Consider the following 20,842-nt stretch of genomic DNA (forward strand, 5'->3'; position numbering starts at 1 on the left):
CGTTTGGGGAGGTTTGGGGAGGTGCGCGCGCACCTCCCCAAACCTCCCCAAACTTCGGCAGGTCTCGGACGGCGGTGGCTTGGGAGAGGTGCGGGCGATCCCGGAAGCACCAAAGCCTTGGCCGCGCACAAGTCCTCGGTAAGTTTTTTTGTTGACTGGAGTATAAGCCGAAGTGGAATTTTTCAGCCCAAAAAGTGGGCTGAAAAATTCGGCTTATACTCAAGTATATACGGTAATAAAATCTAAATCTAATTCTTTCACTGCTTATGTTGATTGAGATAATGTCAGATATAGTAATGTACATTCTTAAGCTTTTTTTTCTGCAAAATGTATTTATTAAACACTCATTATTTTTAGATGAAGTTTTGGTTTTTAGTAACCCTTTTTTTTCGTTGCTGGAATGGTGGACTGAATGAGAAGATCCATTCAAGCAGTACTTTGATCCTGATGGAATCTTGATAATGTTAAAGGACATAGTTAGCATTTGTACCAGCCTTTTGCTACATAATATAAATATGATTTGGGAATTTATTATGACACCCATGACTTATTATTTTCAGTTACTAGAGCTTTGTATTTGTTCAAAGGTTCTGATTTTTTTTTCATTAACAGCTTCTCTGCTCTGAAAAAGTCTGAGAACTCCTGTCCTAGCCCCTTATCCCAGACCAGTTTTCCAAAATATTAATTTATAGCTATGAGTAATAATGCTTTGCCACAAGTCATTGTTCTCTATGTGATGCGTGTTGTTATTGGTGTTCAGAGACTGCTTTAGTTTATTTTAATATTGGAGGAGAATGAATGGATTTCTTAATACATTGGCTACCATTACTTAATTGATAAATTTGACCAAGATTGAATTTGTCTCAGTTTTCTGAACTCAGGTTCACATTCACCCTGATGATGCATTTGAAATATTCAATAAAATTAGCTAAAACTAATCATATTTTAAAATGGTAATGCTATACAAGGAATCAGCTTCTTAGTTAACTTTAGGTACTATATGTGTGGTTCTGTTCCTCCTAAAGACTAGGCGAGAACAAACTTTTTTTACAGTTGTTGTGCTTTCCAGTTGCTTGAATGGATATGATATCTAGTCATGGTGTTTCTGGGAAGTTAATGAGCTAGATCTTTTGTTATTAAATCACTCTTGTTAGCCCCAGTTATAAATTTAAAGCAAAGTAAAATAAGTCACAAACCAATTGTATAGTGTTTGACTGACTGTCGGTGTCCTATTTGTAAGGTTGCCTTCCTGATTGAGATAGCAACCACGGGAGGTGTGACATGAAATTGATATTGGTGATTAAGATAGACTGTAAAGTTCTTGAGAGTGGTTATACTCAAGTAATCTTTATGCCACTTGAAAATGAGTGGGTGATACTTAGACTGTAATCTTTGGCAAGCTATTCTCAATTCCCAGTTTATATCAGGTGGCTGTTAATGCACGTAAAGCCCTGTATTAATTTACAAATTAAGAAGTTATAGATTTTTCTTGCTTAAAAAATGTCCACAGTTTTGTGTTTGTGGCCTGTAAATGGTTGCATAATTAGTTTCTATATGGTATTATCCTCTAAAGCGTTAGTAAAGTTTATATTAACCTGTAATATAAGATTTGTTGAGGTAGCTTGTTTAATACCATTTATTAAGCACAGCTAAGCTCTTTATTGCAGGGACGCGGTGGCTCAGTGGGTTAGGACGCTGAGCTTGTCGATTGGAAGGTCGGCAGTTTGGCGGGTCGAATCCCGAGTGCCGCGTAACAGAGTGAGCGCCTGTTACTCGTCCCAGCTTCTGCCAACCTAGCAGTTCGAAAGCACGTAAAAATGCAAGTAGAAAAATAGGGACCACTACGGTGGGAAGGTAACAGCGTTCCGTGCGCCTTTGGCGTCTAGTCATGCCGGCCACATGACCACGGAGACGTCCTCGGACAAGCGCTGGCTCTTCGGCTTTGAAACGGAGATGAGCACCGGCCCCTAGAGTCGGAAACGACTAGCACGCATGTGCGGGGGAAACTTTACCTTTACCTTAAGCTCTTTATGGAGTATACCACCTCAGGATTAAACTAAAGTTGTCTACTTTTTTTCTTGTTGTTTTTCATTCTTGGGAAATATACATTTTTACTAACTTAACAATGATCTTGTGAAGCGGGTGCTTTCAGCTGCAGTTGCTCATTATCTCACCAAGTGAAAGACTTGCTTGCTTGATTGCTCCTTGCTGGTGCTGTTTACCATCCCCATGTTTCATTACAGTGTTTATTTACATAATTTTGAAATTATCAGTTACTGGTTATTGATGTCTTGATCTCTCTTTTTTATATAATTTTATTATTTTTTTGATTATAACAGTAAAATTTAATACAGGTTGGGGACCCCTGTCCTACAGGACAAGTTCCTATCTCTTTCTTAATACCATTCATTCTTAATTAAACAGATTTTATGTTTCAATCCTGAGATGTTAAAATGGAAGAGAAGAAATGAGCAAGTAAACCTATGTTTACCTGATTTAATTAGTGCTTAAGAGAAAAGTCTGCTTGTGTATACTGGAGCAAGTGAACTAATGGCCAGTGTGGCTATATTCTAAATAGGGATATCTCCAATGAATCAAGAGATTCTTACTACTTGAAAAGTTTGCATCTTACAGAGGTACTTTACCTAAAGCTGCTTGATTGACTGTTTGCTTATCACTAAAGTAGCCATTTCCGGCCCTCCTCAGGTGATCATACTATGATGCTTCCTTCATAGCTTGAGTTACTTCAAGGCCACATGTTCTTTTGTGCTCATAAATCAAGGGTGTGACTTTGTAATGAAAGGAGGAACAGGAAAGGAAATGGGAGAAGGAGGTAGTGCTTAACTTCAGGCTCTTGTAGATGAAACTTACGGAGCTTGTTCTGTTGCTTCTGACTTAGAAACTCCCAACTAGATAGGTATGTTTCTACTTTTTAAATTTATTTCTCTTTTAAGCTACTGTGAGGATCATGTTGCTGTTGTGTAGTACTGTGTACATGAGATATTGGCAAGATATCTTTTTCTTGATAAAGTTGGATTCCCATTTAGAATTATATGCTGTCTGAGACAACAAAAAAAATATTTTGCCTGAGTGCTAAAAAAAATAGCTATAGGTGGAAATAGTCCTACTGTTTCTACTGCTTTCACTTTGAATATACAATGTGTTTTATTTCTATATTGAGCATTAGAATAAAAAGAGATATTCCATGGAGAGAAAGGAACTTTTCTATCAGTTTGGGAGCTGATGGGAACAGTCCATTTCACCACTGAAAATATGTGATGTTCACCACATGAAAGGAAAGGAACTATTGATTCATTGGTAATATTTAATTATTTCATGATAAATGGTTGGAGGCAAAGAACCTTCTACCAGGCATATACATGATTAATTTTTGAAAAATCAAACAATCAGTATTCTCTTAATTCAATCGCAACCCCAATATCTACTTAGTTCTTAAGAGGGGGGGTAAAATAAACAGAACGGGATAGAAGGGTATGTGTTCTCATGAATCAGATAGATAGATTTTTGCTGATCTTGTACTTAGCAATATTATAGTGGGGGCAATATTATAGTGTAAAGTCCTCATGCTAGGATTTTCCAGGAGCTATTTACCTTTTTTTAATGAATTATATCTTGGCTTGGTTAAATTTAAATATTCTTTCCTATTTCAGAATGTCAGGAAACTACATCACCTTGCTTCAGCATCTGTGAGGAACACACACAAAAAAATTGGGCCAAAAGTTGTCTACTCATAATAATTGGAAAGGGAGGCCAAGTCCACCAACCTAATTTAGTTTGGTAGAAGGACGTTTCAGAGAATATTATAGAAATAATATTTTCCTAGCAAAGTATTTCACTAATATTAAGACAGTCTCTCTGTCTTTTAAATAGCATGAATATTTCTTGGAACTCATAGCTAAAGCATCTCTAAAAGGTTCTTTGCTCAGCGATGGTTGGTTATGTTTTCTTATGCCTTATTATTCTGGGCTCCAGAAAAATCGTAACTTTAATCAGTGACTTTAATGCTGAGTGTAAAGCTACTCAGCCTATGGTTTGAGGGTTATGTGGGGTTCAAATCACTGAATTATAACTTTAATATAACACAGGGATCCTTAACCTTGAATCCACAGATACATTTCAGAGGGTCCATAAATTTGGATGGGGAAAAAATTGTCTTCACTAATTTCTGGAAAGAGGCCCCTAAGTTTCACCAAACTCTGGAAGGGACCCATGGCACTAAAAGATTAAGCACCCCAGATGTAAGAAAGAGACAGTAAATACAAGCAGATTTATTAACTATTTGTTTGGCCTCAATTTGCTTTTGGGAAAGTGATCATCTGAATGCCAGTCAAGGGTCAGGTGCCCAATTTCCACCTATAAATGATAGCACACCAGTCTTTTAGAGCAAACTGATTGCCTATTTTTAAGAAGCTTTTATATCCTTTAAACCAGGGGTCCCCAACCCCCGGTCCATGGACCAGCAACAGTCCGCAGCATGCCAGCAAGTGGGCCGTACAAACAAGCAAAGCTCCATCCTCAGGATGCAGGCAGTATTCAAAACCACACCCTCTCTGGTACATGGATAAATATTTCTCCATGGCACTAATCCCTGGTCCCCAAAAGGTTGGGGACCTCTGCTTTAAACCATAAATAACTAAATATATATGTAAGCAGATTTCTCTAGTAATTTGTAAGAATTTATTTGTAAGTTCTGTTTAAGGAAGAATTAAAACTAATTTTAAATTTTTCAAACTTGGGCATTTGAAAAAAGGTAGTATGCTGAGTTATAGTCTTTCAACATATTTTGGGATTGTAATTCTTGTAATTCTCATATATAATGACTATGAACGTTGGAAGCTATAATTTCAGCATGTCTGGAGGATACTTAATTGGGCAAGAATGTTGTATAGATTTTCTTTTCTTTACAGATCATTTTTGTCCTCTAAATTCCTCTTTTGGTTTTTGTTCATGGAAAGAACAACACAAATATTTCTTGTTAGGAAATGTCCACCACTGTTCGTTGAGAAGCTTTTAGGGGGATTTGGTGTTCCTCTTGAAGTTTAGGAGATATTACAAGGAGGTCTGACAAAGCTGTTGCAAAATATATTTGAAGGAAGACGGAATTTTACGAGTTTTGTGGACACTGAATCTGTTTATAGCAGTGTTAATACAATTATAAAAATACTGTGATAAAAAGGAAAAGAAAAAAGGGGGAAAAGAATAATTCTTATTCATGTACAGCTAGTTCAATCCTTTAAAATATTGCTAAATCTAGACCATAGAGAAACATATTCCTCTATCTTCCCATCTTTAGAATATAAAAACATTTCAAAAACTGACAAGTACACTTATTTTTGAACCCATTCTTTAATATCAAAGGTGTACATTTCTTTCATCTACATAACAATTTTTTTTAGACTCTATAAAGCAAGAGTTTGCCTTAAAATCTTAAATTTCTAGGTAGATTGATACAGTTTCCTAAGTGCCACCTTTTTTCTTTGTTTTAATGGGCACGTGTTGAAACCTAACACATTCCTGTACCATTAGACGTCCTGAAAGACCGAGAATATTCATTGACTTGCTTGAAATAGTTTCATTGGACTTGTGGATTTGACAGGTATCCGTAGTATCATGGATGAGTCACACTTCCTTCATTACTCACCTATTCTTGCTTCATTTCTGCTGTGATGTGGTATCTGATAAAGAATCATACCTGTTTGTCTCTGGTTATATAAACTCTGCACAAGTTTGGATGGCAACTAATGTACTGCTGTATTAAGACTATTTTTCTAGCTACGGTATCTATAATTACAGGCACACAATTACTTCCTGTACTAGAAATGTAAGACAGGATCTTGAAAATTCTTGTTGCCAATTACAAGATGGCAGAACCTTGGATTCATTGTTCTCTTCCTTTCAACACCATAATCATTTTAGTGCTTGGGAAGCTTGGTTCCTGGGTTTCTGCAGCTATCTGGAGTCATACAGTTTCACAAATTCTATAGAGAATGTGCAGAGTGTGATAGTCAGAAGTGCACGAAACTAAAATCATCTTGGTCGTCAGCCCTTCTGGCCTGTAGGTATGGCATTAACTTTTATTTTTAAGATCGGGAATACTCTTCTGCATATTTGGTCCACAAATAAACAGGATCAATAAGAGAAAACAGATAAGGAATTAGTATAGAAATTCCAAAAGGAGGATCTGTCAGTCAGTGGTCTGTAACAGCAAATAGCACTGGAACTCCCATCAGGTTGGAAAGTAGTAGTAGGCAAAAACAAGATTTCTAGCATCTAGAATACTACAACATAAAACTGGCAGAATGGATGGGAGATATAATGGATATATATTCATTCCCTCCCTCCCCCCCATGTGTGTGTGTGTGTGTGTGTGTGTGTGTGTGTGTGTGTGTGTGTGTGTGTAAAAGACCATCTGAACAGCTAAAGTCTATATAAATGATGGATAAGGTTTGAGAGTTATTTGGGGTAGCATCTGGACATGTTGCTCGGTTTTAGGTCTGAGAAGGAAGGTCAGACCTCTACTTCACAACTTCAGCCCCATCAAAGTAAAGCATATAGTATATTCTTAACAACCCCAGAATGTTGCTCCAACAGCGTTGGACCTTTAAGGCAGATGAAAATGCAAAATACAATTGGTGGAAGAGGGTGCAAGAGGGTGAAATAAACCCTTCTCTTTGCAACACGTAAGACTTCATATCTGAAGTGATATTCAACTCCTATACAATTTTGATTTTCAAAATTTATTTCAAAGTGTTTGAAATTGTAATGTTATAAAAGCATGAATGTTATAAAAGTGTGAAAAATGTATGGTTGTGAGAATGACCTACAGTACTTGGAAGCCATGGCTATTGAAAAATCTCAGGTATCTTAAATGTACAGCAAAAATATAAGAAAATTAATATTTATGAGAAAGCCTTTCTTTAACTATATGAGAGTTTTATATATTAAAGCAGATAATTTGAGTAACTGCCTCATTTTTATAATAGCTTGTATCACTGAGAACTATAAGCGTAGTTCTATTGTCATCTGGTGGTATTACAAACCTCTTCCACTAGACTTCTGGTTCTATGAGCTTTGTATAAAAACAAAGGAGGAGTAGAGGTGGGCAGTCTGAAAGTTGAAAATTATTTATTTGTGCTATTGTATTCTTTATTAAACACTTTTCCCAATGTATTAGAATTATAACTCCAAGAATTTTCAATTGTCATGACTTAATTAACATGTTGAAAGTAATTCTATTAGTTCAGCAAGTATTTGCAGTAATTTCAGTTTTCCTATTTCGTTTTGTTACTTGCAACTTTTATTTTGTTATTTTATTTTGAATAGCATTATTTTGTTATAAAGTTTATATATAATTGTTAAATATATAAATGAGTTAATATAAAAACAATATAAAATGAGTTAATATGTAAATTAATTTCCAGCTCTCAAAATGAAAGCAATATAACTTCCAGGACTTCCAGTCAATAGTGCCCATCATCTATTTGGAAGTTACTAAACTAGGAACTGTAATAAATGCACGGATGCTCCAATGGAAGCAGTGCACAATACAAATAGTCCTTGACTTACAACAGTTCATTTAGTAACTGTTCAAAGTTACAACCACACTAAAAAAGGTGATTTATGACTGATTTCATACTTAACGACTGTTGCAACAGCATCATGATAACGTGACCAAAATTTAGCTGCTTGGCAACTGGCTCATATTTATGACAGTTGCAATGTTCTGGCTCATGTGATCACCTTTTGCAACCTTTTGACAAGCAAAGTCAATGGGAAAGCCGGATTCATATAATCAGTGTAGGTAAAAAAATTGAAAAATGGGGCAAACTCAACAAAAGTCTCACTTAGCAATAGAAATTTTGGGCTTCATAGTGGTCGTAAGTCGAGGATTACCTATAGATTTCAGTCCTCTTCTGTAGCATCTGTCCTCTAATCACTTTCTTTTTCCTTCCAACATTGCAGGTTTATGAGTGATCAAACATTCTTTTTACACTAAGCCAGGAGGGAGTGGGGCGAAGATGCCAATACCACCACCCCCTCCACCTGGACCTCCTCCACCTCCAACTTTCAGTCAGGTAATCCTGCTTCTGTGTATTGCTTTATCTCTGGTATGGATTAATCACAAGAAATCTTTATTTATTCTGACTCTGACTGTTGTTTAATGATTTATCCCCTTGCTAAGACCCCTGTGCTTGGCTTGTATAAGCGGATACTATCACTGTTAACAGCCTTTGCCAGATAGCAGAACTCATGAAAGTATCTTTTATCGTCCAGAAGTACCTTTATTTGCATGCAGAGAAGATTACAGCAAAACAAGATGTAATAAATGGACGGTATTTCCAAGGTCAAAAGACAGTAATGATCTACTGTGTCCGCATGTTATGGTGGGAGAGAAGCACGGAGGAAGAAGGAGCAGGAAGTATGTCCCAGAATGGGAGGCGTGAAAGTACGGAGTTAAGAAGGAGGAGGAAATATGTCACAAAATGGGAGGGGTTGGCTGAGCATATTAGCATAGTGTTGTAATTCCCCCAAACAACCACATGGTGGCAGCACGATATGCATTACATAGTTCTGACGTGACAGCACACTCCCCGTCTGGTATTTATGAAAATACCACTATAATCATATAATGGTAGTTATGCAAATACAAATAAATGTTTGTGATTGCTTGTTGTCTTGAAGACCTGAAAGACATGAAAGGGAAACATGCATATATGCAACAATAACAACTGCAATTTTCAGGCCTCAAATAGTCTAGATTAAAGCTTAAGTCACTTTTCTTCTTGAAGTCAGGATCCAACAAGGAAAGGCGATGAGTTCAGTCTCCAAGGGGCAAAAGGCAAGACAAGTTCTGTGATAGGTCTGGTAAAGGTCTTTATGGTGCCTGACCAGAACAAGGTCTCTAACTTGGGAATTGGGGTTCTGATGTTGCCATTTTCTGTGTCTTTGCAAAAGAGAAAGATACTCCATGATTCCAGAAGCAGTTGTCTTTTGCAGAGAGAGGTTTTTGGCATACAGTAAGTGCCAGCCTTGACATTCAGTGTCACTAGACTTGGTGTGATAGCATTGTGCAATGTGGACTAACCTTGCAATGATGCGTACAAGCCTTGTCCACTTGGAGAACCGTTCAAAGTGTTGACAGTCCATGATGGCTCTCTGCTCAGATCTGGTGAGAAGGGTCTTGACTTCAGGACAAATCTCTGGGTCGTGGTCAGGATCTTGAAGAGTGAAGACCTCAGCTGTGCTTTCTCCTGAGGCATGAAGAGGTAATGGTGCAATCCAGCTGTTAGATTTATCTTTGGAGAATTCAGTGTCCATTATGTTGATGAATTCTCTGTCTTCAACTGACATGGCTGTTTTGTTGTCATCATGTGTAGTATCTGTGCTGCCTAAGTTATCATCACAGGTGATGGGAATAACATCAGATACCTGGATGATGTCAAGAGGCTTCTCCTTTTCTTCATGGTGGTGAGGGTATTGTCTGAAGTGAGATACACTTTCATTCCTCAACACGTGAGTTTCGAAGGAGTTGATCTCTGATGGTATGCGTGTTCTATTTCCGCATATATCTCCCACTATTACCCAGCCTAGGTCAAGTCTTTATGTATATGGGGCATCATCAGGTCCATTGCAATGCTGACGTACTTTATGAACTCTGAGAATGTCTCTTCCCAGCAAGACTAAGATGTCAGCATCCATGTCCATTGGAGGAATCTCAGTAGCCAGGTGTCTTAAGCAGCTTCTGGAGTGGGAATCTCTTCCCTGTTGTCTGGTATTTGGTCACACTCAACCAATGATGGCAATGGTATGCCCTCCTTTGATTTGATATGAGAGATCATGAACCCATCAGCTCTTCTGCCAGAGGTCTACACGACCAGAACAGGTGTTGAGCATAAATGGTGTTGCATGTCCCTGTATGCTAAAGATATCAAAGAATTTGAGTTTAACCAGGGATCTGTTGCTCTACTCATCTATTATGGCATACATCCTGGTAGCTTTTTCAGGCTGACCCTCTGGTTATATTTTGATTAGACATATCTTCGCACAGCATTTGTGACTGAAATCTTTCCCACACACTTCAGTACATGAAGATGAGACATTTGTGACTGGAGCATGACTTTGCTGCTCCCCGCCATGATCTGAAGCAGGGTTGGATGCAGGTGGTTGCTGTGGATTGCCTGGAAGTGGATCAGGATGCATAGCTGTAATGTGCTTGTCGCTATTGCATTCTGTGCACTTGACAAAGGCTTTACAGTCTTTAGCAAAATGGTCATATGAAGCTTCTCCCGAGGGACTCGGGGCGGTGTACAGAATAAGGTAGGCATACAGAATGAACAATAGTGAAAAAAACAATAGTAAAATACAAACTGGGACCCCAATTAGAGCTATCAGGCCAGGCCGGACTGCTGGAACAGGTAAGTTTTTAATTCGCGCCGGAAGGTGCGGAGGTCGGGGGCCATCCGGATTTCGGTTGGTAAGCTGTTCCAGAGGGCTGGCGCACCCACTGAGAATGCCCTCCCCCTGGGGGCCACCAGCCGACATTCCTTGAGCGGTGGCACCCTGAGGAGGCCCTCTCTGTGGGAGCGCACAGGACGGTGGGGTGCTGACATTGGCAGAAGGTGCTCCCGTAGGTAGTCCGGACCCATGCCATGTAGGGCTTTGTATGTCATTGTTAGCACCTTGAACTTCACACGGAAGGCAACTGGAAGCCAGTGCAGCGCACGGAGGAGAGGTGTGATATGGGAGTATCGGGAGGCTCCCAAGAGTGTCCGTGCCGCTGCACTTTGCACCAGTTGAAGCTTCCGAGTGGATCTCAAGGGCAGCCCCATGTAGAGAGCGTTACAATAGTCTAGGCGAGAGGTCACAAGAGCATGGGTGACTGTACGTAAGGCATCCAGGTCCAGATAAGGCCGTAATTGGCGAACTAGTCGAACCCGGGAGAAGGCCCCCTTGGTCACAGCTCCTATGTGATCTTCCAGGGAGAGCTGCGAGTCAAGGAGGACACCCAGGTTGCGGGCCCTATCAACAGGGGGTAGTAACTTGTCTCCGATGTTAAGGGATGGGATGTTCTGAGTATCCTGGCTTGCCGGTACGTACAGCCATTCAGTCTTGTCCGGGTTCAGTTGAAGCCTGTTCCTCCCCATCCATTCCCGGACCGCTTTCAGGCAGCGGGACATCACGTCGAGGGCATCACTGATGTTGTTTGGAGTTGAGATGAAAAGCTGGGTGTCATCAGCATACTGATGGTACCCTACTCCAAAGCTGCGAATGATCTCGCCCAGCGGTTTCATGTAGATGTTGAACAGGAGAGGCGAGAGGACCGACCCCTGAGGGACTCCGCAAGCGAGAGGCCTCGGGGTCGACCTCTGTCCCCCTGCCAACACCGACTGCGAGCGACCCTGGAGAAAGGAGGAGAACCAACGCAGAACCGTGCCTCCCACTCCCAGTCCCCTGAGGCGTCGCAGTAAGATACCATGGTCGATGGTATCGAAAGCCGCCGAGAGGTCTAATAAGACTAGGACAGAGGAATGGCCCCTGTCCTGGGCTCTCCAGAGATCATTTATCAGAGCGACCAATGCCGTCTCCGTGCTGTAGCCCGGCCTGAAGCCCGATTGGTACGGGTCTAGATAAACCGCTTCATCCAGGATCTGAGGGAGTTGGTGCGCCACCACGCTCTCAACAACCTTCGCAAGGAAGCGAAGATTGGAGACTGGACGAAAGTTATTCAATGAGGATGGGTCCAAGGTGGGCTTCTTGAGGAGAGGTCTCACCACCGCCTCCTTTTAACACGATCTGCAGATTCTGGCCCCAGCCACTTTATGAGCAGATCAAGTTCCTCCTTGGTGGTAAGGTTGAGATCAGCAATAACAGCTTTGAAGGTTGATCTCCAGGATCTGTAGTTCTCTGGACAGTCATCAAACCTTGAGAGGCTAGTGTTGATGAGCTCTCGGCGAGTCATGTATCTGGCGTATTCAGGAAGGTCTGATCTCTCACTCCTTGGTGCCAAAGAAACTTGTGGGACCCCTTGGGTGTGAAAATTCTCTGGTGAATAAGGGTGAGGTGTACCAGGATAGAATGACATTCCAAGAGGATTCAGCTGTGGTTTAGTCTCTAAGGCTTGTGCTGGCTGTCGATTAAACCATTGTTTATTGCTGGAAGTTACCTTGTCATTGGCAGAAAGTGCATTGGCAGGAAGTGATGCAGTATGAAGTGTTGGCGCACTTGTGTTGTGTTGAAGAGGTGCAGGCATTCACAGGCTTGGGGTCTCTTTGTTGAGAGTCAGAACAGTGCTGTTCGTAGGAAGTACAGTTGGCACACTTGTGTTGTGGTGTTGAAGAGGTGCAGGCCTTCGCAGGCTTGGGGTCTCTGTGTTGAGAGTCAGAACAGTGCTGTTCGTAGGAAGTACAGAAGATGGCTCTGCATCGTTGCAAATATTATGCTTTAGCACATATTTACTGGTGCGTTCCATTGGATCTCCCACTTCTATTGGGATGGAACAGTCTGAACCGGTGCTTTCCTTCACTGCTTGTTCATAGACCTTCAGCTTTGCAAGGGTAGCTGCTTCTTCCCTTTCAATTCGCAGAATCTTTATTTTGCATTCCGACTCTGCTTGGCGGGCTTTGCTCTGAGCTTCCATCTCTGCTTGGTGGGCCTTGCTCTGAGCTTCTATCTCTGCTTCCTTTCTGGCAAAGGAAACATGCACTTTCTTTGCTTCTAGAAATGCACGGGCCTCCACCAGCTTGTCACTTAATGTTGAAGCCCTGGAGCGAGAGGATCTAGAAGAACGTGCTGTGACTTTACTTGATGTGGATCTATGGGATCTGGTCTCCTGCAGTTCAGCAATACGGAGTTCTACCTTATCCTTTGCATCCTGCAGTAGGAGATCTCTTTGCTGGTTTATTGCATCAATTGTGGTTAGTTCTGCTAAGGCAGACATGTCAAACACAAGGCCTGGGGGCCGGATGCGGCCCGCAAAGTGGTTTCATGTGGCCCACAAAGCCATCCTGGAAACAGTGAGGGAACGGCCCCCACTCCCTTGGCCCTGGCCCAGAGACCCTCCTTTTGCCAGAGACCTTCAGATCTGTCTCACTCCTGCCCAGGCCCCCATAGGCACCCTTGATGCGAACGATGTAGAGCTGGCCACGCCCACCCAGTAGGCCATACGCACTCTAGCCATGCCCACCCAGTAGGCCACGCCCACCCTGGCCATACTCACCCGGCCCCTTGAGGGCAACCGCAATGCTGATGCGGCCCTCAATGAAATTGAGTTTGACACCCCTGTGCTAAGGAGTCATCTATATTAGAGTCCTTTAAGAAAGTTGTGTATTTCGCAGACAGCCGCTGGTAACGTTCATAAGCTGCAGATAAACGATCTATAGAGTCTCTTAATTCAGCACGATTATCAATAGAGTGCAGCAAAACTGACATGCAGTGTGCAGTTCTGTCCCATAGGTCTGACAGATTACTGGAGAATTCCTCTCTAATTGCCTCATAATTTTCTCTGAGTTTCTGAGTTGGTCTTATTGTACGCTTGGGTTTTACAGCAGAATCAGCACAATCAGCTCCCTGTATATCTGTGTGGTCTGAAACATGATACATCTCTTTTGATTCAGCGATAAGAGTGTTCAGAGCCTTGTCTAGTCAATTTTTTTGAAGTTTTGCAAAAAATGGGTACTGTCTCTTTAAGAAGGCAAGTTTCAGCTTAGACAGGGTTTATAACAAAGTCCAATGTACAGAAACAATTTTCAGCATGCACAGGAGATATCCAATTAAGCTTGTGCGACCATGTGCTTTCACAAGATGGTGGACTGCACTGAGCTTGCTTGCAGATAAAACACACACATATGGATTGCAGGCTGTAGGAATTATACTGTCTTCTGACTATTCTGACTCTAACTGTTGTTAAATGATTTATCCCCTTGCTAAGACCCCTGTGCTTGACCTGTATAAATGGATACTATCACTGTTAACAGCTTTTGCGAGATAGCAGAACTCATGAAAGTACCTTTTATCATCCAGAAGTACCTTTATTTGCATGCAGAGAAGATTACAGCAAAACAACATGTGTTAGCTGATAAATGGATGGTATTTCCAAGGTCAAAAGACAGTAAAGACCTACTGTGTCCGCATGTTATGGTGGGAGAGAAGCACGGAGGAAGAAGTAGCAGGAAGTACGTCCCAGAATGGGAGGGGTGAAAGTACGGAGTTAAGAAGGAGGAGGAAGTACATCACAAAATGGGAGGGGTTGGCTGAGCACATTAGCATAATGTTGTAATTCCCCCAAACAACCACATGGTGGCAGCACGATATGCATTACATAGTTCTGACGTGACAGCACATTATTTGTACTGAGTATGTCAGCTTGTGCATATTCCATATATGTAGACTTCTGGCTCTAGTCCTAATCAGTATGGCTTTGGCTTAGAACTATGGAAATTCATACATTCATTATTCATACATTTGGAGAGTGCTTCGCTTGTTGCTGTGATATAAGAAAGTCAGGTCCAGTTGCTGTCACACATCACTATGCCCAGATATCATAACTAGGAACAACCTATTCCTAAAGTTTATATATGTTAAGTAGATAGTACCAAGTTACATAAAAGTATAAGGCAGTTTCAACATATACAGTGTATGTGTGAGGACTATAGTTTATGTACCTTTTATATTGATCATTTAGGATTTAACCCATTACTACTCTAGTTCATGTGTTATAAAGAAGTAGGGCTTGAGGGATCCTGAAAGAAGACGTTAAATATATTAAATATACCAAGAGTGATTTGATTGGAATATTACAGGTATAATACATAAATGGACCAAAAAAATGAAATATTTATTTTAGGTTGATAAATAAAAATAATGGAAAGGAGTTGCAGATGAGGTGAAAATAGTTCTTTGAAAGCCTTTTCTAAGCCATTAGTAAGAAATTTTTAGCTTTCTGGCTATAGAATTGTGCAATTCATTACATGTAGCCTTTTTTGGTGGTGTGAATGAAGGATTTGTGTGATCTTCAGGCTGCCAAGGGATAAGAAATCCTTTTTCATTTTTTTTGTGCAACATTTCCTTTCAGGCAAATACAGAAGCACCAAAAGTGAACAGAGATGAGCAGCGAGGGAGAAATGCTTTGCTACAAGACATTTGTAAAGGGACCCAACTGAAAAAAGTGGCTCAAGTTAATGATCGCAGTGCACCTATCCTTGAAAGTAAGTAGGTGAATGAAGTAACTGTCAGAAGATTTTTTTTTTGTTAAATTAAAGGTAAGGTGTTGCTTTCCCCCAGTTGTCCCTTTCTTTTGGGAATAACCTATAGCTCTTTAGACATATAAGATGGGTTCATATATTTCTATTAGTGCTTTGCTTTTACTATGAACCCAGAGATTGGAATTTATTCAACAAATTATGATTAGACAGAGCATCATTTCCCATAATGTGTGAATTAGGTCAGCAGTGCAAACAGAATTTGGGAATTAATGTTTAAAATAATTGAATTCTAGGTGTGTGAGAGAATCATCCAGAAATTAAATAAAGTTAATTAGGTGAGGGCTTGTTAGGTGACATGGATTGTTTTTAGTTCAGTAAATAATTATTTAAGCAATTTAGATACAATCTGTTGCCCTTTCACCTTACTTCTGACCATGAATGATTTTGTTTTCTTCTGGTTAGTTCTTATTACATAGTGCCCAAATTGATTCTGCTGTTATTGTTTGCTTATTGATTGTTTTGAATTTAATTTTTCTACTTTAGAAAGGCAAGGGAAAAAGAGTTTGTGGAGTTTGAACTGTTATAGTTTAACCATTGGAATTTCTACTCAGTACCATTGTGTTTCCTATACCTGTTGTGCGCTAAAAGTTATTTTAGATTTTCCAAAGTACAGTCCTGCTCAATAGAAAAGAATGTAAACTGCCTGAAATCTTTAGATTAATATTAATATATAACGTTCAAGCATTACGCATTAATAGTAAACATTAAACAAATGTTTCTGAATTTTGCATTTTAAATTAAAGAATAAGAACATATTTTTAAAGCATTCTCGGGGAAAATATATTAAACTTTGGGTATTTGAATAGCAGTCTCAAATACCATCAGTTGCATGTTGGCCTAGCAATTATGGGTTTGCTTGCAATAGCTGTAATTAATAAACTTTGTTACACAGTCTGACAAATTAAATAATATTATTCAACTTATTTCAGAATCCAAAAGTGGCAGCAGCTATAATTCTTCTGCATCTCCTCTTCCAACAAAAGGGGGCCTTTTCCAAGGTGGTATTCCCAAACTACGACACATGGGAGTAAAAGAAAGTTCAGGTGATGTTTTTAAAAATACCTTTTTTAGAAGTTTTGAAACATGATTTCATTTCTCTTGCTGTATCATACCTGTGTCCATATTTGAATCTGAATTCCTTTTACTTTCTATTGGAAATAATAAAGTTTAGGCATTTAAAATCCAATCATCTGCAATTAGGAATACATATTATATATAGCAGGGCTTTTCAAACTTTTCACCCATTGTACCACTTTTAGGATAAGGCAATGTCCGAGTACCACCTGTCGCCCAGCAAGGTGTCAAAAACGTGACCAAAAAAAAAAGAAAAGAGAAAAAAAGATAAAGTACAGGTAGTCCTTGACTTACAACAATTCACTTAGTGACTGTTCAAAGTTACGATGGCACTGAAAAAAGTGACATGACCATTTTTCACACTTATGACCATTGCAGCATCCCCAGGGTCATGTGATTTACATTTGGATGCTTGGCAACCGATTCATATTTATGATGGTCACATTGTTCCAGGGTCATGTGATCGCCTTTTGCAACCTTCTGACAAGCAGTTTGTGGGGAAACCAGATTCACTTAACCACCATGTTACTAATTTAATCTCCCTCTCTTTCTCTCCCCCTCTCTTTCTCTCTCCCTCTTTCTTTCTCTCTCTCTCCTTCCCTTTCTTTCTTCCTTCTCTCTCTCCCTCTTTATCTCTCTCTCCCTCCCTTTCTTTCTCTCCTTCTCTCTCCCTCTCTCTCCCTCTATTCTTTCTCTCCCTCTCTTTTTCTCTCTCCCTCCCTTTCTTTCTCTCTCCTCTCTCCCTCCCTATCTCTATTTCTCTCTCTCCCTCTCTCTCCCTCTCTCCCATTGTCTCTTTCCTTCCTTTCTTCCTTCCCTCCCTCTTTGTCCTTTCCTCCTTCCCTCCCTCCCATTGTCTGTCCGTCCCTCCCTCTCTCCCTCCCTCCCTTCCTTCCTAATGCATTTTTACCAAGAAACCTGATGCCCACTTAACTCTTTATGAAGCACCTGAGGAAAGTTGGGGAAGATCTATCAACGATACTCAGAGGTTGCCAGCTCCTTTAATAAGCTTTATTCCAGCAACAGAAACACCTCGCATTCGCTCACAGTCGATCCATGCACACCAACAATGCTGCAGTGGACTGTGGGGCAGGAAGGTGCTTTTCACACGGGAGGGATGGAAGACATACCAAAGCGCCCTTCGCCCTGCTTCCTTCTGCAGATGCAGCCGGAGTCCCGGGTGGGGGGAGATCCGGGACTGAGGCACACTTGGGGAAGCGCACGGCAGCAACTCACAACCAGCTGCTCTTGGGGGACGGAGGCACAAAGCCGGCCAGACAGGGCTCAGAGCGGTTGACCGTTCCGGACCACAGCTGCGCTTCCACCTTTCCCAAGGCGGCCCCCGCAGAGAGAGTGCAGCGCAGGGAAGACGCGCCCAAGCTTGTCCCAGAGCCTCCCGCTACTGGAAGCCTGCGGCGGTGGCATAATAGGGCTTGCAAAAAGCAGGGCGGGTGGCGGCAGCTGCTCACAGCACCAGCCAAGGGCAAGCAGGCAAGGCCGCTATCAAGCCCCGGGCTCGACAATCAACTGGGTTGGGGGGGGGGAATCCGTGCAGCAACCCGGCTACCTGGCCTGCCAGCCGCTCGTTGCTCTGCCGATCAGCTGGGAGGCTGAGACTCCAGATTTGAGCCACCGACCAGAAGAGAACACCGCTGATTAGCTGGGAGGCTGGGACACCGGATCCGATGACGCCAGCGGGCAGCCCCAACGCCGCCAAACAGCCAGGAGCATCAGCAACCTTCTCTCCTGGCCACCAGTCAGCTGGGAGTGCTGGTACTTTTGAGTAGGAGCGGCTGTCAAGCTGTGCAGATTCCCCCCCCCCAGTTGATTGTCAAGCCTGGGGCCTTGCCCTGCTTGCCCTTGGCTGGTGCTGTGAGCAGCTGCCACTGCCCACCCCACTTTTTGCAAGCAGGCTTCCAGCAGCGGGAGGCTCCGGGACGAGCTTTGGCGCATCTTACCTGCGCTGCGCTCTGTTGGCGGCTCAAATCCAGAGTCTCAGCCTACCAGCTGATCGGTGGAGCAATGAGCGGCTGGCAGGCAAGGTAGCTGGGTTGCTGCATGGACCCCCCCCCTCGGTTGATTTTTGACCCTGGGGTTTGACAGCAGCTCCTCGAAAGGTAGGGTTCGGTGGCCAGCGAGGCGCTCGCACGGGGCTCTCCTTGGGCTGGTGGGCCGAATGGGGACCAGCCTCGCCCTCTCTGCGCTAGAGTGGCACCCGCGGAAGCAGCCAAGGTCAAGCAGGTCAATGCCGCTTCTGCTCAAAAGGCAGGGTTTGGCGGCCAGCGAGGCCCTCGCGTGGGGCTCTCCCGGGGCTGGTGGGTGATGGCGGAGGAGCAGGCCGATCACCTTACAGGTAGGTACCTGGGACTCTGACGTGCCTTCCCGGCCATGTGTATCCCGAAGAAGCGCCAATTAGAAGTCAGTCTGGTTGCTGCACTACAAGTCCCTGGGGAGGGCGGGGCCTCGCTCTGTGCCTGCGCGCGCCCTCTGTAGGGTTCTTGCAGGCTGCTGCCAAGCAGCATGCTTTCCGGCAGCAAGTGAGCTGGGAAGGAGCGGAGCGTGGGGGGAGGAGGAGGTGGCGGAGGAAGGCGATGCCGCGTACCACCAGCCAGGTGCTCACATACCACCAGTGGTACGCGTACCACCAGTTGAAAAGCCCTGATATATAGCATTGGGTATAATTTCTGTTCAAGCAGATCTGTAAGTTTTATTAAATTGGACAGTCATTTTTACCAGTGAGCCTTACCCCTTTAAGAAATAAGGTAACTTTTTCACAGCAGAGCTGTCTATATAGGCTTTGATCCATTTAGCTGATTTTACATACCATTTTTTAATTTTTCCAGACAACTCCTCTGGGAAGGTACTACATCATAGTTCTGGGGTTCGATCAGCTGCACCCCGGCCTCCTGTGTGTGCTACTAGCACACGACCCCAAGATGACACTGAAAATAGCCGAGCTTCTCCCCCAGAGCTTCCACGCATGCAGAGACCTTCATTGCCAGATCTTTCACGGCCAAACAGTGCCAGTGGCACTGGTATGAAGCATAGCTCTTCAGCCCCACCACCACCACCTCCTGGACGGCGAGCCAATGCTCCTCTTGCTCCACATTCTATGCATAATAGCAAAGCACCTTCCTACAACCGTGAGAAGCCATTGCCACCAACTCCAGGACAAAGGCTTCCAGGAAATCGTGATGGACCACCAGCTCCTCCTCCCATCAAGCCACCCCCTTCCCCAGTAAATATCCGGTCAGGACCAAGCAGTCAGAGCCAATCCTTGGTACCCCCTCCCCCACCTTACCGGCAGCCTCCTGGTGTCCCTAATGGCCCTGCCAGCCCTATTAATGAATCTGCTCCTGAGCTTCCCCAGAGACACAATTCCTTACATAGAAAGACACCTGGACCAGTGAGGGGTATGGCACCTCCCCCTCCTCCTTCAGCATCATCTTCCTTACAGAATAGTCGGCCCCCACCTCCTGCCCGTGATCCTCCAAGCCGAGGTGCAGGTAAGAGATTTTTACAGCCCCGTTCAGCTTAAAAATAGGTTGTGGAATTGATAATACTCAACATTTAGTGTCTGAAAACAGAAGTGTTAGCACTCAAAAATGCTTCAAAGCTATTGTATATCTTCTAATCTGCATGTATATAGATTTACAGAAGATGCAAATTGCCCTGGTTTCACAGACAAGGCCACTGACAAGTTCCCTATAGCAGAAAAATAATGTTTATGTTGTGGAATAAGGGTTATAACTAGAAATTATCTGCAGATGACATTTAAATGTAAAGTTGCAAGAAAAAGTATGTGAACCCTTTGGGATTATGTGGTTTTTTGCATGAATTGGCCATAAAATGCGCTCTAAACGTCATGTAAGTCACAACAATAGAAAAACACAGTCTGCTTAAAATAATACTACACAAACATTAGCTGTTGTCATGTTTTAATTGAAGATAAGATGGAAACATTCACAGTGCAGGGTGGAAAAAGTATGTGAACCTTTGGACTTAATAACTGGTTGACCCTCCTTTGGCAGCAATAACCTCAACCAAACGTTTCCTGTAGTTGCAGATCAGACCTGCACAAGGATCTGGAGTAATTTTGGACCACTCCTCTGCACAAAACTGTTTCAGTGTAGCAATATTCTTGGGATGTCTGGTGTGAATCGCTCTCTTAAGGTCATGCCACAGCATTTCAATCGGGTTGAGGTCAGGACTCTGACTGGGCCACTCCAGAAGGCGTATTCTGTTCTGTTGAAGCCATTGTTTTGTTGAATTACTTGTATGCTTTGGGTCATTGTCCTGTTGCATTACCCATCCTCTGCGGAACTTCAGTTGGCGGACAGATGGTCGTACGTTTTCCTGCAAAATGTCCTGATAAACTCTGGAATTCATTTTCCCATCAATGACAACAATCCGTCCAGGCCCTGAGGCAGCAAAGCAGCCCCAAACCATGATGCTCCCTCCGCCATGTTTTACAGTGGGGATGAGGT

At 42.6% G+C, this 20,842-nt stretch overlaps 1 protein-coding gene across 5 annotated transcripts in view; it reads left to right on the forward strand.

Annotated features, from left to right (window-relative positions):
* Positions 1-20,842, forward strand: part of WIPF2 (WAS/WASL interacting protein family member 2) — a 44,523-nt gene that overhangs the window by 13,391 nt on the left and 10,290 nt on the right. For all 5 annotated transcript variants that reach the window (XR_014028459.1, XR_014028460.1, XR_014028461.1 and 2 more), the window contains exons 2-5: positions 7,984-8,096; positions 15,092-15,224; positions 16,211-16,324; positions 19,199-19,861. Coding sequence is in view for 1 of the 5 variants with exons in the window: in XM_081343632.1 (XP_081199758.1) it covers positions 8,040-8,096; positions 15,092-15,224; positions 16,211-16,324; positions 19,199-19,861 (967 nt within the window). In the remaining 4 variants the exon portion in view is untranslated. The remainder of the gene's footprint in view (positions 1-7,983; positions 8,097-15,091; positions 15,225-16,210; positions 16,325-19,198; positions 19,862-20,842) is intronic.

The sequence above is a fragment of the Vipera berus genome (genome assembly GCF_964194415.1).
Source record: "Vipera berus genome assembly, chromosome: Z".
Taxonomy (NCBI): domain Eukaryota; kingdom Metazoa; phylum Chordata; class Lepidosauria; order Squamata; family Viperidae; genus Vipera; species Vipera berus.